Below are 15,551 nucleotides of genomic sequence, written 5' to 3' on the forward strand. Positions count from 1 at the left end.
GTCTGTTAGAATAACCAACAGTTTATTAAAAGCTTGCCGTAGGGCTCTGTGTCAGCCCCATAGCTGAGAGGGGATCCCATGACTGCTCCCAGGCTTGGCAACAGCCCTTTCCAAGGTCCTTCCCTTGTCCCCCTCCCCAGCCCTGACCCCAGTTTAAAAAAAAAAAAAAAAAGAAAGAAAGAAAGGACAAGACGGCACAGGACGTCAGACAGCAACAGGAGAATGGTGAGACCCAGGCACCCTGACCTCAAGACCCCTGACCCTTCTGGAGGAAGGCCTCCTCCCATTCTCCTTGCCTTGGCACCAGACCTGCTCTGCCACATCCAGGTCTGGGGGTCCTGTTGTCCCCAGTTCATGGCCCCATCACAAGGGTTGTATAATTCTCTGAATATAATATATCTAGACCCACCCTTCCCCTCCCCCAGGGGACCAGATGAATATTTGACACTCACAGTTCCCACCTTTTGTAGGTGGTGATGGAGGGAGACCCTGGCACCATGGTGGGGAGGCAGGGCTCCTGGTCAGCCTTGGGGCACCGATGCCCAAGCTGGCCTGGGGTCACTGGCCAGCCCCAAGAAGCTCATGAGATGAGGAGGTCTGATGGGGGAGCTGGAGCCAACATCCTGTCCCCACCACCACTGGGTGGGCTTCAAGCACGCTGCCTGCAGGATCAGGCACCACCCACTCCCACCTTGCCCTATACCTCTGCTCACCACCCTGTCCTTCAGGAATAGAAGTGGGAGGAGCCGTTGAGGATGTGGGAAGCAACACTGGTGCTTCGGCTCAGCGGCCCTGGCACTGCAGCAGGTGGGCCCACGTTCTCACTGCTGCTGCTCCCTGACGCTGCCCGCCTCAGGGGTTGAGGGCTGTTTCTTAGCAGCAGCAGAGCCCCTCCACGGGGTGTTCCACTTTGTGTTGGGGGCCCTAGCCAGTTTGGAGGCCCTGGGGGAGCCAGCAGAGCTGGCTGACGCCAAGCTGGTGGGGGCATGCCTGGAGGAGGAGGGCCATGGCTCCAATGGGCCCCTGACCGGGGAACTGGACGGGAGGGCCAGGCAGGGGCTGGGGGTGGAGCAGGATAGCCCTGGGCAGCAGCTTCAGCTGGGATGCCCCCCAGAGCCATGCTGGAGAAGCCCAGCCTCATGCTCTCAGCATCAAAAGCCTCGATCTCACGGGCCTGCCGCTCAAGCAAACTCCGGATTCGCTCAGAACGCCCTGTTTGCAGGGCCAGCAGCTCTTCTTCCACCTGGGACACCCAAAAGAGGGGTGAGAGTCCTGGAACGGAGAGCCTGCCCTCCCTTTGCCACCTTGGGGGACCAGCCTCTCACCCGTTGCTCTAGCAGCGCCCGCCTCAGTGCTACTCTTTGCTCCAGCTCCCTCAGCTCGCGCTCGTGCTGGCTTTCTGTGCGGATCTTGATCTTGCTCTGGTAAGCGTTGAGGAGCTCCAGCTCCTGTTGGAGCTGTTGCCGCAGGGCCTGGAACTCTGCCTCTTGGGTCTCATCAAGCCGGAGCTGGAGGACAGGGAGGACAGGGTTTCGGGACCTTCTCCTCTCTCCCCACCATCCTCCCCTGCCCCAGTAGGCCTGGGCCCTAAGGTGGCAAGGAGCGGCAGTGTCAACCTCTATCAGAAGGGAAGATGGGCATACCCTGTGGCACAGCAATTACACTTGCAGGAATCTATCCCCCAGGTATACTTGCACATGTGCTCCAAGTGTTCCCGGAAGCGTTGTGATAGCAAAATGCTGGCAACAACCTAAACGTCCACCAATAAGGGATGGGTTAAGTAAATTATGGTACATCCATTCCATGGGAAATTCTATACTGTAAAAAAAATTATAGGTAATGTATGTACTGACATGGAATGATGTCCAAAGAAATAATAGGTGGAAAAAGGAAGTCAGAAAACTAAGTCTGGTTTGGTTGTGTTTAAAACTTCTATAGTTCTCCAAATATGCCACAGGAACTCTACACAAGTTAATCACTACAAAATCACCTCTGAGAGGCGGGCCTGAGTGAGAATGGGGCCTCTAGCTCTTTGGACTCAATGTGCATTTGAAGCAGCCCACTCCGGTGTTGTGTACACTTTTCCTAAGAGATTCTTTCCAGATTCCTGAAGCCTGAGTAAAAGGGCCTGAGAGCCACAGTCACTGTAGTCTGCTCCCCTGCTCCCTGTTCACACAAAGTCAATTCAGGTCCAGGAAAAAAACATACTGCATCCATTTTATTACAGCCACTATTCCCTTGGTGGTTCTAGGCATAGCCGGCAAGGCGACTTTGTTAAGATATTAGAAGCGACAAGACCACTGAGAAGGGTATGAAATAAAACCACCATGGAAAACGTCAGTAGTCAAAGAACACCCGAGTTTTTCTAAGTCCAAATGTACTGTTCACACCTCCCATCTTCGTCTGCCACAACAAAGTTTAAAGCAAAGGTACAATCTCCACAGTCTCCCTCCCAGACCCCAGGCCTCACCGCCTGTGAGCTGAGCATCTCGGAAATGGACTGGTCATACTGCTCGGCCAGGATCGCCAGCTTGCGGGTCTGCTCCTCCTTGAGCCGCTTAAGGAGGCTCTTGTGCTGAGCCTTGGGTGTGGTCTCCAGCAAGTGTGCCCGAAGAGCCTTGTATTGCCGCGTCTGGATCTTACACGTCTCCTGGAACTGCTTCTTGATCTGCAGCTCCTTCGACTGTGCAGTGACCGGATCAAGGGGAAATGGGGCAGGGGAGAAGGAGAGGAGGAGGAGGAGGAGGAGGAGGAGGAGGAGGAGGAGGAACAACGAGGGGAAAGGAAGAAAAGGAGGAAGGAGACAGAAGCAGAGACAGGGAGAGGGAGAGAAACAGAAAACATGTTAGACAGAGGGGGCGGGGGGAGCTGTACACAGACAGACGTGGAGAGATCAAGAAGGTCTCCATGGGCAAGAGAGGCAGAGGAACAGTAGAGTTTCCGAGCACATCCAAGGTTACATGGGATGTCACAGGGAGGAGCAGAAGATCTCACAGATAGGAAGTGGAGAACCTTCAGAGGACTGAGGACACAAAAGAAGCTCTAGTCATGCAAAGAGGGAGGGAGAAAGTACCACCCTGAGATAGAAGCATGTAATCAAATGTTTAGGAATGTAAAGACTGAGTGAGAGACCAAGGCACACACAACATCCACGAAAGGGCAATACAACTAAGGACAGGCAGAGGAAGGGCCCAGATCCAGCACCTCAAAGAAGGCAGGAAGAAGCACTGGGCTGAGGAACGGGTAAGAGGTCACCCCATAGCAGGCCACAGCAAGGGCAGCAGAAGGTGGCCTAAAAATGCTTGAGAAGTTCCACAGGGAGCAGCTGCCCCCCTGACCAGATCCACACGTTAGCCCAGCCCAATATACTCAGCCTCCGCTCCAAGCCCACAGCAATCCCAGGCCTCTAGTTTGCATTCTACCTGGTCCCAACTTAGCACCCTTGAGGTTCTGCAGTCCCAGCCCCAACCCTGTAGACTAATGCCTGACCCGGGCAAGAGACGCAGCTCCAAACCATGTAGGCGATGGGTTCACAGTAAAGGAAGGGGCAAAAAGATCAAAAGCCTTTAACCCTAAATACTAAGGGTCCCACAAATGGGGAGCTGTGAGATCAGCAAGTTCCGTGGAAGCTCTACAGGGGCTCACAGCCCAGAGCCGGTTGTGGTCATGGTGCAATGAGGCTATGAAGGCAAAGAGGATGAGGCTGAGGTGTGAAAGGAGTGAAGACAACGGAGATGGGCTGAAGAGGTCATGGAGCTGAGGGCCAAGGGTCCAGACTTGGGGCAAACCAGGGAGGCTAGGCGGCAGGACAAAGCAGACAGAGGCAGCCTGGGCCAAAGGTATAGTTCCGCTCAGACATTTTATTTGTGTTTTTGTTTTCTTTTTTCTTTTTTTTCTTTTTGGTGGAGGGGGAAGGGGACAGGTTGGAGGGAGACAGAAAAACAAAATCAAAGAGGGAAAAACCCCCATGACTCCCTCCCTGCCACCCCTGGCCCCGGCCTGAGCCGATGAGGGTGAGGATGAGCACACACACAGCAGGAAACAGTAATAACTTAGGGGTTGGGGGAACACAGAGTGTCATTTCTGGACTCCACAGTGGAGGAGGCTGCCTGTCTAGAGATCTCTGGGGCTGGAATCGGACCTGGGGAAACATACTGAGGGAAGAAAGGTCAGAAGGGAGGAGAGGCTGGGGGATTGGAGAAATTTCACTGAGTCATGGGAGATAAAGTGCTCAATGCCTTAAATTTGGGCGGAGGGTTGCAACTGGTTACCTCCAGGGGGGCAGGGCCCTGCGGGTCTGAGATCTCCGCCCAGCCACAGTCCCTGGTGGTAGCTGTCGGGAAGTAGAGAGCCCGAGACAGCGCTGGCTACGTGGTAGGAGCCGAGGGATCCGACTGGGCCGTTCGCCCTTAAGCAGGCCCCAGCTGGCTAGTGTGTGAATAGCCCAGGGGGGCAAGCAAGAGGCTAATTTGTGGCTAGACCGTGCTAGGCGCCAGTTCCAGCCCTTGCACAGAGCCCAGACTCTCGCCAATAGAGCTAGTGGATGTTGCGTAGTGCGAGGATGGCCCTGACGGGGCCCGGGGACAGGTAGTCGGCTTCGGAAACCGTTCTTATTGGTCTTAGGGTACAGAGCAAACAGCCCCCGGTCTCCCACAGCCCCACACCCCTGTAGGGCCCGAAAGGCCATGGGTGACAGGCGCAGCAGAACCCGCAACCAGAGTCGAGAGATGCCCCGACGTATCTGGGGGCCTTGCTGCCGCACCCATTTGCCCCCAGCTGCCATAGCTGCCAGAGGTAGAGCCAGGCTGGGCCAAGCTAGGAGCCAGGCAGCCCCAAGGCCCAGAGGCACACCCATAAGGCCTCGGCGCCAGCTCAGGCTAAGGACAGCCCCCAGTGCAGTACCCTGAGCCAGGAGTAGGAACATCCCGGGGGGCAGGTGTAGAGCTGTACAAAGGAACAGGTAGGAGGCTCCCAGGCCCACTAGTCCTACCTCAAGGGCCAGCAGTGCCGCCTGCAAGCCCCCTCCACCCTGGGCTGCTAGCAGTGGGAGCAGCAGCAGCAGGAGCAGGGGCAGGAGGCCTGAGGAGGACCCCACTGCAAAGGAGAGGCCAGCCAGGAGGCCATGAGACAGGAGTCCCGGGAGCTGGCTAGCAGGGTGCTGTCTCAGATGGGATGGAGGTGGCTCTGGGGGGATATCTGGGGAAGGACAGCCATCTCCAGGGTCCCTGGGGGTTCCAATTGGAGCCCCTCCCTCCTCTTCTTCCTCCTCCTCCTCAGGGACTGGAGTCAGAACAGGACCCTGGACCCAGCCAAGCTTGAACTCCACGTCCACAAGGTTTCCACCCTCCTTCTCCCACAGACTCCATGCCCCAGCCTCTTCCTGGCCAATAATACTTCTCTCCTGGGATGCCGGTGACGGGACTCTAACCTCCTTCATCTCCTCAGATATATCCCAATCTTCCTCATTAACCAGACTCCTATGCTCTTGTGGGCTGGAACTAAAGGTCCCCATTTCTTCCCCCAGAATCCTCTGCTCCTCTGGCACCAAGGTGGCCCCTTCCTTTCCCAGAATCCTTCTCTCAGACACTGCTTCCTCCTCCTCTCCCAGCATCCTTTGGTCCAGGATTGTCTCCTGGCCAGATGAAGAGGGCTGCTCTTCACTAGGGGTGCCTGTGCTGAGTGGTCCCAGAGCCCCAGTAGCAGGGAGGCCCATGGGTAGCTGGCCTGCACGTACTTTGAGGCTCTTGGGCTGCTGGCGAACCTGGGCTGCATGCTTCTGCCGCAACTCTTGCTCCCGTCGCTTGTTGTACTCCAGCTGGTTGCCGAGCTCTGTCTGGTGCTGGAGGCGGGTGAGCTCAGCACGCGTGCGCTGGACAGCCTGCAGCTGCCGCAGCTCCAGCTCTCGCGTGGCCTCATGCTGCCGCAGCAGCAGAGCACACTCCAAGTCCTTCTGCGTCTGCTTCTTGTTCAAGTCCTAGGACAGGACAGGGGCAGGACTCAGGGCCCAGCAGGGACAGAAAGCATGGAGAATGCTGAAAAGGAGCCAAACCAGAACACTAGGAGGGCAGAGGAGAATGGAGGCCCTGGGGAGGCAAAGGAGAGGAGAGCGGGGCTAGGATCTTTGATTGTGGATAAGGAGGGCAGGTGGCCATGTCTACCTCTCGAAGCAGGTCCTGGTCTAGGCTGTGTCTAGCCAGCAGCATCTTGCGCTTGTACTGGCGACATTGCAGTTCGAAGTACTGGCGTTGCCTCCGCAGCAGCCCCGCCTCCTCTTCTGCCTGGCACTGTTGCAATTGCTCCTTCTGCCTCAGCAGCCACTCGGCCTTCTCTCGTTTGGGTGTGCTAGGGTTCTCCTGGAGCTCCTGGGGGGGGGGGGGGGGGGGTCAGGGCCTGCTGCCGTCCTGCCTACCTGCGGCCCCGCCTCACCCCGGGCATTCGGGCCTAACCTCCTTCAGCTGCTCCTTCCGAAGCTTGTAGGTGCGCTTCTGTGCCTCCAGCAGGGCAGCCAGCTCCTTCTTCTGCTGCCCCAGGATGTGCTGCTGGAACTTCCGCTCCTCAGCCTGGGCAGCTCGCGCTTCTTTCTCACCAATGGCCTGGTGCCTCCTGGCCAGCTTCTCCGCCTCCGTGCCAAAGCCAGCCCGCTGTGCCTCAAGCTCCCGCTGCAGCCGCCCACTGTGCTCCTCGCGTTCACCTCTCAGACGGGACTCCAGGGCCAGCAGCTGCTTCTGGTGCTGCCGCCGCATGCGCTTGTAGCCGCTCAGCTGCTCCCGCAGGGCCGAGTCCTGCTCATGCTCCTGGATCTGCCGGCTGACCTGGGGCAGAGGACAGGGTAGAGCGCGGGGGTCAGCCCGGCCCCACTCCATGCACAGAGTGCTGGTGAACAAGACTCTCAGACTCATGATTTTATTGTTATTAAGAATCTTCCTCACACGGAAACTCTCTGAACGATTATCTACCTCATGTGTTGGTGTAGCTAGTTGACTGAGATGACACAAAGTGGTATACACAGGTCCTGGTGCAAAGGTAGGAACAATTCAGATTAGTGCAAAAGAATGAATCCGATGCTACCTCTGGGTTCAGACCTCAGCTCTGCCCGTTATTATCACTTAATCTCAAGCAAGTTAACTTCTCAAAACACCAACACCTCTGCACAGACAAGTGAGCCCTGGCTAGCACTCTCCCGTCAGCAAACACTACTGAGGGTCCATTATGTTCCAGGTACTAAGCTAGGATCTGGGTCCTGAGTCGCTAGATCAAGCCCTCTAGTCTCATCTCAACTGTTCTATCAGTGGCTCTCAGGCTAGTCCAGGATGCCAAGGCCCAGGACAACCAGATCTCTCTACATAGTACGACAAAGCAGCAACAGCAGCTCAAGAGTGGTCCTAGCAAACCTATTCCCAGTCACAAGCAAAAGCGTAAAGCATCAGACTTGCCCAGTGGCCTCCAAGGGGACTGCTGGCATTTCAGGTGCAGCTGGACTGGAATGTGACCTCTAAAGGCTATCAAGGGCACGAAGAGAAGGCTGCTTTATGAGAAGTCTGAACTTGCCTATAAATCCTAGAACTTGGGGGTCTAAGGCAGAGGGATCATAAGTTCAAGGCTGAGCTACTTAACAAGAACCCATCTCAGTAAGCAAATAACCCCTTTCCTCATGAACTGAGAAAAGTGAATTTTTAAAGAAGATCCTATTTATTATAGGAATAGAGCCCATGGTACCTGGGCAAGTATGTTGGGCAAACAACCTCTCTAAGCCACAGCAGCTTCGGCTCTTACACGAGACCCAGTGCTTTCCCTCCCAGAAGAGCTGCAAAGATTAAACATAAATAAGCATGTGTGTGTGGGCCTAACATCAAGTCATCAACACGAGGCAGATGCCTGAACCCCACCCCTGGCCTCTAGCAAACCTGCCCATTGCCACCAGGAGTACCACAGCAGGGTAGATGTGCCTGTCCAGGCATGTAAAGCATCTGGCCAGCCAGAGGAGCCCAGGAAGGTCTCCACAAACTGTTATTTCCACAAGGCCTTGAAAACAGCAACAGGCTGGGAAAACCCAGAGCAGGCAGTGACAAAAAAGTCTGCTATGAGAAGTGAGCAGGCAAAGACAAAATGAGGGTAGAATCTTGACTTAAATCATGTGCCATAGAGAAAGCAATTTCTGGACTTTTATCTGATGTATCCAGGTAAAAGACAGAGAGAGAGAGAGAGAGAGAGAGAGAGAGAGAGAGAGAGAATAAGACAATAAGGCAGCTGAGTGAAGATGGTCACTCTTACCAGGGAGGCGGTACGGATGGTGGCAAAGTGATCTCTGTTGCGGCAGTAAGCTCGGCGGCGAGCAGAAGAGGTGGTGGAGGTGGGAGGGGCTGCAGGTGGTTGGAGTGGACTTGGGGTTGTCTCTGGCTGGTAGGGATCATCATATAGGTTGTCTGAGCCCTAAAAAAAGGAAAGAATGAAGAGATGCCCAAGGCTCGGGTGCCAATGGACCCCAGAGGAGCTACCCAGGAGGCTCACTCAGACTGAAAGAGGAGTGTCACACTGGAGGAGAGCAGGGACGTGGGCAGTCCTTGAGCACACTGGCTCAGGCCGGCCTCCTGTCCACTAAGGCGCTCAGGGGAGCTGCGTACCGGCAGCCGGTGGATGATGGAGCTATGGGAAGTGACTGTATGCTCCCCTTCCTGCATCATGGCCATCTCCCGGGCTTCAGGGCCTTCCTCCTCCTCCTCTTCCTCCTCCTCTTCTTCTTCCTCCTCCTCCTCCTCGTTATCTGAGGCATCTGCTAGGCTGTTGACTGAGCTGCTTTGGCTGGAGGCGCTGATGGACATGCTGGGCACTGAATGGCTACTTTCTAGACTGGTCAGTGTCCCCGCTCGGTGCATGTATGGTTCTGCTTCCTGCGAACAGGGTGTGAGCTGTTGGGCAGGGAGAGGGAAGGACACGGATATGGAACACTGCAGGAAAAGAAGAGGAAGACCGGTGGGGAGAAGGCCAGGCCCAGGATGATGGGTGAGGAAGTGTCAAGCGAAGCTACTTCACCTCCTCCTCCTCGGGAGCCTCAGCACCAGGGCCATTGGGTGCCTCTTGGAATAGTATCTTCTTCATCTTTCGGTATTGCAGGTTATCCAGTTCCCGGACAGCATCCTTGGTCCTCTGGATCAGGTCCATGATCACTGTGGGTGGCCGCTCCCGGAGCACAAAGCGGTGCTAGGGAAACACAGCACCTGAGACCTGCTGTCGGGTCTCCTTCACCACCTCTAGCTGCCCTGCCTGAGGGGAAGTGTGTGGGGCCTGAGGCTCTAGCCCACCACAGCTGGAAGCTCACCCTTGTCTTGTCCCCCTTCCCACAGCCCAGACAGCGTCATTTCTCCAGGTACTGCTGATAGAGAAGGGACTCAGAAGAGCTAGGTGGCAATCCAGCTCTGCTCACCAAAGGCTACGTGCTCTTGGATGAATCACAAGACCTCTTCAGGCCCTCAAAAGCTATGTTTAAAACCCAGCACAGTGTTGGAAAGATGGTCAGAGGTTAAGGGCACTGACTGCTCTTCCAGAGGTCCTGAGTTCAATTCCCAGCAACCACATGGTGGCTCACAACAATCTCTAATGTGATCTGGTGCCCTCTTCTGGCCTGAGGGTGTACATGCAGGCAGAACACTGTGTACATAATAATAAATAAATCTTTCAAAAAGAAAACAAAACCAAAAACCCCACAGCAGATCAATCTAGCAGTCTGTTCCTCCCAACTAGGGCTTCTTAGGACACTTGGGCCTGTGAAGGGAATGAGGTTCCCCCAGCTTGGAACTTAAAAACACCTAAGGGAGATCATACATTTATCCATGATCTTTGACTAAGAAAAATGTGACAACAAATTATTATTTAAATCAAGATGGTATGGCAGATTAAAATCAAGCAAGACACAGGGAAGTGAGGCATCAGGGCTAGGGGCAAAACTCATATAGGAGGCTTCCTGGATGAAGAACCGGGAACCCGTGACCTGAGTTTTCGTGGCTCTACCAGCCACAGCTCTAAATACCAACAGTGCTCACCTTCAGAAGAACCTCTGAGGTTGGTCTGTCTTGAGGGATTTTCTGAAGACAGGAGTCAACAAAATTCCGGAAGTACTCAGACCTGATATCCCAGGAAGTATGAGACAGGAGGAAAAAGCATGAGCCAGGCAGCCAGACCCCATGATGTGACCCCTTGGCCCAGGAACCCCAGTCCTCACCAGTGTCCTGACTGGAGAGCAGGGGACTCATTCTGTGCAATGTGGTATAAGGCACTCATTGCATTCATGTTAAACAGTGGTGGCTTCCGCTCCGCTACAGAAAGGACAAAGGGAGGTGAGAAGAGACAGATGATCAGAAACTAGAAGGGAACTCAAAGCAGCTTGGGTTCAAATCCCATCTCCCTGGCTTCCTTCCTGTTTGACCTTGGGCAATTCCTGATCCTGCTGCATCTTACTTTCCTCTCAATACAATGCAATGCTCATTCCATCTGTTGCACATGGGCAGAGCAGGGACTAAAGGAAACAGCAAAAATGCATAAAGAAGCACACTCAATTATCAGCCCAACTAGTACTTATGAGGGCCAAATGAGAGCAAAACTTACCAGTGTGGGAAAGAAAAACAAGCAACATGTTCTGCGTTCAAGAAACTTCCAATCTAAAATTAACTAAACTAAACAAGTAGCATTAGATAGAGCATGATTGTTAAAACTTAACTGCCAACAATAATTATAAGAACGTAAATTTCCAGTTTTTCTTTAAGAGGCAGATATAGTCAAGAGGAGTTGGGAATACACAACAGCAGCCCTCTACAGGGACAGAGGCCTCCAGTGTGCCTGCCTTCCTCAGCACTGCTCCACTGACGCAGTGCTGGCTGCCATTTCTAATCAGCCTTTCCAATAATGGAGAACTATTTCTGTGTATCCACTTCAAAATCTAGAAACAAGGTAGACAGCTCTTCTGTGTGACCTGCTCCATACATTTCACCACCTGTCTGGCCACGGCCTCAAATAGCCAATGCAGTGTATGTGGAAACAAAGGCCAACAGTACCAACTACCTCTCAGAGAGCTGGCACAGGACACAATGCAAACCAAGGCAAGAACCTGGGTGTGCTCCTAACATGTTCCACATGGTAGAGCCCACGGAGGAAAGAGGTACCCCGGGCCCTAGCTGATGGAGGAAGGTGGGGCTAGTTCTGCTTTAGGAGGCAACAGGAAGCTACTGGGGGTGCTGAGCAGGGAGTAAAATGCTATATTGAGCTTAGGCAGCCCTCTCTAGCATCAGCACATCAGAGAGACTAGAAAGAAGAGACTGGTTGCCCAGTGTGGTGGCAACACGCCGTTAATCCCAGCACTCGGGAGGCAGAAGTAGGTGGATCTCTGAGTCCAAGGCCAGCCTGGTCTACAGAGTAAGTCCAGGACAGCCAAGGCTACACAGACAAACCCTGTATCAGAGAGGTTGTGGGGAAGACTGGAAAAAGAAAAGATCCTTCTCTGTAGGAAGCGTTTAGTAAAAGTTACTTTTTTTCCTGGACAATTATTTCATGCCTGGCATTGTACTGGAGGTGTTACAAGCATTACCCCATTAGACAATTACTTCAGTAGCAGGGATGGGAAAGAGCAGCAACAGAGCTCCAAGACCTCAGGGACTCCCTTGGGCCTAGCTTTGGGGACCTGTCAACTCATTTCTCTGCGTTACACATGCAGCTCCAAAGGGCAGTCTCAGGTCCTCAGGCTTGCTCTTACTCTAAACGTCTGCAGTGCTGTCTTCTGTCTAGGATGCTCTAACCTGCATCTTACTAGCAGCTTTGTCCTGCAGGTTTGGTTAAGTATCTGTACACAGGGCTTCCTCAAGCTCTAAGCTAGATGAAGTTGTACCTTGGGACTCTCTTCCCCCAGTGATAGAAAACGTGCCCAGCTTCCCCTACTTGAAAGCAGTTTAAATGAGGGCAGGAATTTTCGCGCTGTACCCCAGAACCTAGCACACTGGGCACTTAAAACAGATTTAGAGCCCAAGTCGTAGACAAAAAGCAAGAACTGCTATAAAATCTTTAGATATGAGAATTGGCAGGGGGAGCTGGGCATGGTGGCGCACGCCTGTAATCCCAGCCTTGGGAGGCAGAGGCAGGCGGATCTCTGTGAGTTCGAGGCCAGCCTGGTCTACAAAGTGAGTCCAGGACAGCCAAGGCTGTACAGAAGCCCTGTCTCATGGGAAAAAAGCAAAACACAAACAAATAAACCGTTCCAAAAGAATTGGCAGGAGGGGCTGGACATGGTGGCATACACCTTTAATCTCAGAACTCAGGAGGCAAAAGCAAGTGGATCTCTGAGTTTGAGGCCAGCCTGGTCTACAGAGGAAGTTCCAGGACAGACAGAGACTCTTTCCGGAAACAAAACAAAAAGCGGAGTTTGATAGTTGCTTGTATCAAAGCTCCATCAAAATGGTCAAGAACTTCGATGCCTGGGGTCCATGGGTTGGGATGGGGAGGACCAGAGCAAGGTGGAGGATAATCTGAGAAGGCAGACGACATCCTTACCCAGCTCAATACAGGTTATCCCCAAGGACCAGACATCCACCTTGCCATCATACTGCCCCTCATCCATGGCTAGGATCACCTCTGGAGCCATCCTGGGAGGACAGTAAGAAAGAAAGGCTAACCGCTGAACCCAGATCCTACACTTGTGATCGCCAACATTCTGGGAATCTCTCCACCTGCCACCTCTCCTCTTCCACTCACCAGTATGGAGTGCCCACAAAGGAGTTGGCAGGTGCCATGATAGATGCGGAGCCGAAGTCCCCCAATTTTACTAAGCCTGGTTCCGATAGCAAGATGTTTCCAGCCTTCACATCCCTAACAGAGGCAAAGTGCAAAGATGAGACGTACATCTCCGACAAGATGTGTGGGGGCTTCAGCGGTGCCTGAGACGATGAGAGCTCAGCAGAGGAGGACTGGTATCAACAGTGCCCACCCTCAGCCACAGCTGCCGCCGCCATACCTATGGATCATGTTGTGCGAGTGCAGATATGCCAGGCCCTGAAGCGCCCCGTGGGTTACGGCTGCAATCTCTACCTCCTGAAGGGGCTTCTTGTGCACTGTACAAGGAAGCAAAGTACCAGGCTGAGGGAGCCACCGGGACATGGAACAAGCTGCTTTATCCTACAGCTGTTTGGCTCATCTTCCTCACCCCGCTTGCTGACATACTTACCTTCTAGAAGATCAGAGGCTGAGCCCAGGCAGTACTCCATCACCAGCTAAGGAAGGGGCAAGGGTTAGAGATCAGCAGACTCGGGCCACCCCTGGCCCAGCTCCCTTGAGCAGAGACTCAAACCAACTTTCTTGTTTATCTTCCACTCAGGCAATGCCAAAAGGGAAATGACAGAGGGGAAGGGTGGCCAGAGAAAACAGAGGTGGTAGGAGAGGCTCTGGATCCAAGGCCTCCCCTAGAGAGATTCCAGAACACCATGCTCCCATCCGGATCCCTTTAAAATCTCCTTGAATCATCAGCTTCTAAAAAAGTCATGTCCCTCTTGCTGTCTACGGCACTCTGGGTCAGCCTCTCCTGCACCTACACAGATGTTCACTGGTTTGTGTTTCTTTTTGATACAGGGTCTCACTGTGTAGACCTGGTTGGCCCAGAACTCACTATGTAGACCAGGCTGGCTTTGAACTCACAGAGATCCACCTGTGTCTGCTGGGATTAGAAGCATGTGCCAGCAGGCCTGGCTCGTGGGGTTTTCTGAGGACTAACATGGTCAGGAGAGACCGCCCACTTAGGAGGCGGGACCAGCAAAAGATGGCCCCGTGTAAAACTGTTATAGCAGCTGCGGGGCAGCTCACCCAAGCTGTGTGCTCCCTCAGGTAACAGCCCCGGTACTGAATGGTATTAGGATGTCGTAGCTTCTGTAAGAACCGCACTTCCTTGATGATGTCCTGCCATTTCTGGAAGGTGAAGAGAGGAGAGGGTTTCGCAGCCTGCACACGGCGACCGGGGCCGTCTGCCCCCTGCGAGCGGGTCTTCGCGAGCCTGACTCACCTCGCTTGATTGTTTCCCACCATACGACATCTTCTTGATGGCCACCACCTCACCGTTCCGCACATCCCGGGCCTAGAGGACCAGATTGGAGGGTGGGAAAGAGCGCCCTGGGCATGGGGCAGAAGAGGATCTGCTGAGCTAGTGGCAGAGGGAGGAAGGACTGTTGAGGTGTAGTGGGGCAGAGGCCTGAATAGACCAGCGGGGCTAAAGACTCCGCCCTTGCTTTTACCCTCTTCAAGACTCAACTCACAAAGTACACAGCTCCAAAGCTGCCATGGCCAATTTCCCGGAGGTCAGAGAAGAGTTTCTCAGGGTCATCCTTGAAGAAGAGCTCAGCTACATCAGGGTCCTTCAGGCTCCCGGCCCGGCCCCCAGCTGGCATGATGGCCCCTGGGGGCCCTGAGATTGGGACCTTGCCTGGAGAAGAGTAGATAGGACCCTTAGAGCAAGGACAGAGCCCTGAGGGAGAGGAAGGGCCTCCCTCAAGTCTCTGCCTTCTCTTCCCTCATTTACCGACGAAGGTGGAAGTACTGATGAGGAAGGGTAGGGGGGCTGTTAGAAACAATATCAAAGCTCAAAAATAAGCAAATAAATAAGTAAATTGCCCTGGCAACCAGACTGAGGGGTGGCGGGGAGGTGGCGGGGGGTGTCTCTCTGGAGTTCCTAAACTTGCCAGGAAGACAATTCTGGAAAGCCAGGCATCCTCACCAACCCCCTCAGCCCTCAGCAATTCCCTGGTTCCCTATACACAGCTATTGTTCTCAGGTATACAAGTCTCTGCCTCTCAGCCAGAGCTTCAAATCCCCACATGTCCTGTCCCACAAGTTCTCTTAGTCCAGTGATTTCCAGGCACCTTCCTGTCCCTCTTGGTGCTGAGGCTACCTCCTCCTTCAAGCTCTCACACACTGGAAGAGAACAGGAAATAGTCAGGCCGGATGTGGTGGAAATCCGGCCATTGTAACAAGTGGGTACTGGCCTGAAGGGACCAGGAGGCTGGCTTTCAAAAAAAGTAGGGACACTGTGGCAGAGGGACATCTAGAATAGGAAGTCGCAGGGACTGGCACCTGACTCTCAGGGCCTTTGTGTTCTGGGCTCCTGTTTGTCCAGTCCAACTATATAAGCAGCACACATGAGAACGGAATGCTGTGGCTCACAAAGAACACTTACTGAGCATGGCCAGTCAGCATCCCACACGCATCACCTTGCTCTGGGCTCCTACAACCTCATGGATAAACACTATCGTTACCTTTATCCTTTATAGGAAAGCAAACAGGCTCGGAAAGGGCAAATGATTTGCCACCACCAAGCATCCAGAACAGTTATATGAAACCAGCAAGGCAGGATCAGGGTCACCACTTCCCACATTGTCTCTGAGGCACAGAGAGGAAAGGGGGCTCTTCCAAGGTCACAGAGCAGGCCCTTTCCCTCTCTGGTTTAGGACAGCATTGTTAGGAGGGCAGCTAAGCCTAGCCTCCCAGATCATTCCAGCCTGGGTGGGCGCTCCAAGCCAAACCCATAGAGG

General features: G+C 53.8%; 1 protein-coding gene across 5 annotated transcripts in view; it reads right to left on the minus strand.

Moving 5' to 3' along the window:
• Taok2 (TAO kinase 2) overlaps positions 1-15,551 on the minus strand; it is a 19,906-nt gene continuing 4,355 nt past the window's right edge. For 2 of the 5 annotated variants that reach the window (XM_051145275.1, XM_051145274.1), the window contains exons 2-16: positions 14,280-14,446; positions 14,030-14,101; positions 13,834-13,935; positions 13,202-13,247; positions 12,992-13,088; positions 12,733-12,846; positions 12,532-12,623; positions 10,217-10,310; positions 10,038-10,119; positions 9,031-9,198; positions 8,622-8,906; positions 8,272-8,430; positions 6,447-6,812; positions 6,159-6,362; positions 3,841-5,974 (exon numbers count right to left, since the gene is read on the minus strand). In XM_051145275.1, coding sequence (XP_051001232.1) covers positions 4,268-5,974; positions 6,159-6,362; positions 6,447-6,812; positions 8,272-8,430; positions 8,622-8,906; positions 9,031-9,198; positions 10,038-10,119; positions 10,217-10,310; positions 12,532-12,623; positions 12,733-12,846; positions 12,992-13,088; positions 13,202-13,247; positions 13,834-13,935; positions 14,030-14,101; positions 14,280-14,411 — 3,720 coding nt within the window. In that variant the 5' untranslated portion in view covers positions 14,412-14,446 and the 3' untranslated portion in view covers positions 3,841-4,267. Of the gene's footprint in view, positions 1,244-1,325; positions 1,509-2,470; positions 2,684-3,840; positions 5,975-6,158; positions 6,363-6,446; positions 6,813-8,271; positions 8,431-8,621; positions 8,907-9,030; positions 9,199-10,037; positions 10,120-10,216; positions 10,311-12,531; positions 12,624-12,732; positions 12,847-12,991; positions 13,089-13,201; positions 13,248-13,833; positions 13,936-14,029; positions 14,102-14,279; positions 14,447-15,551 lie in introns of those variants that run through there. The other 3 variants (XM_051145279.1, XM_051145278.1, XM_051145276.1) reach the window with 3 other exon arrangements.

Source organism: Acomys russatus, chromosome 5 (assembly GCF_903995435.1).
Source record: "Acomys russatus chromosome 5, mAcoRus1.1, whole genome shotgun sequence".
NCBI lineage: Eukaryota > Metazoa > Chordata > Mammalia > Rodentia > Muridae > Acomys > Acomys russatus.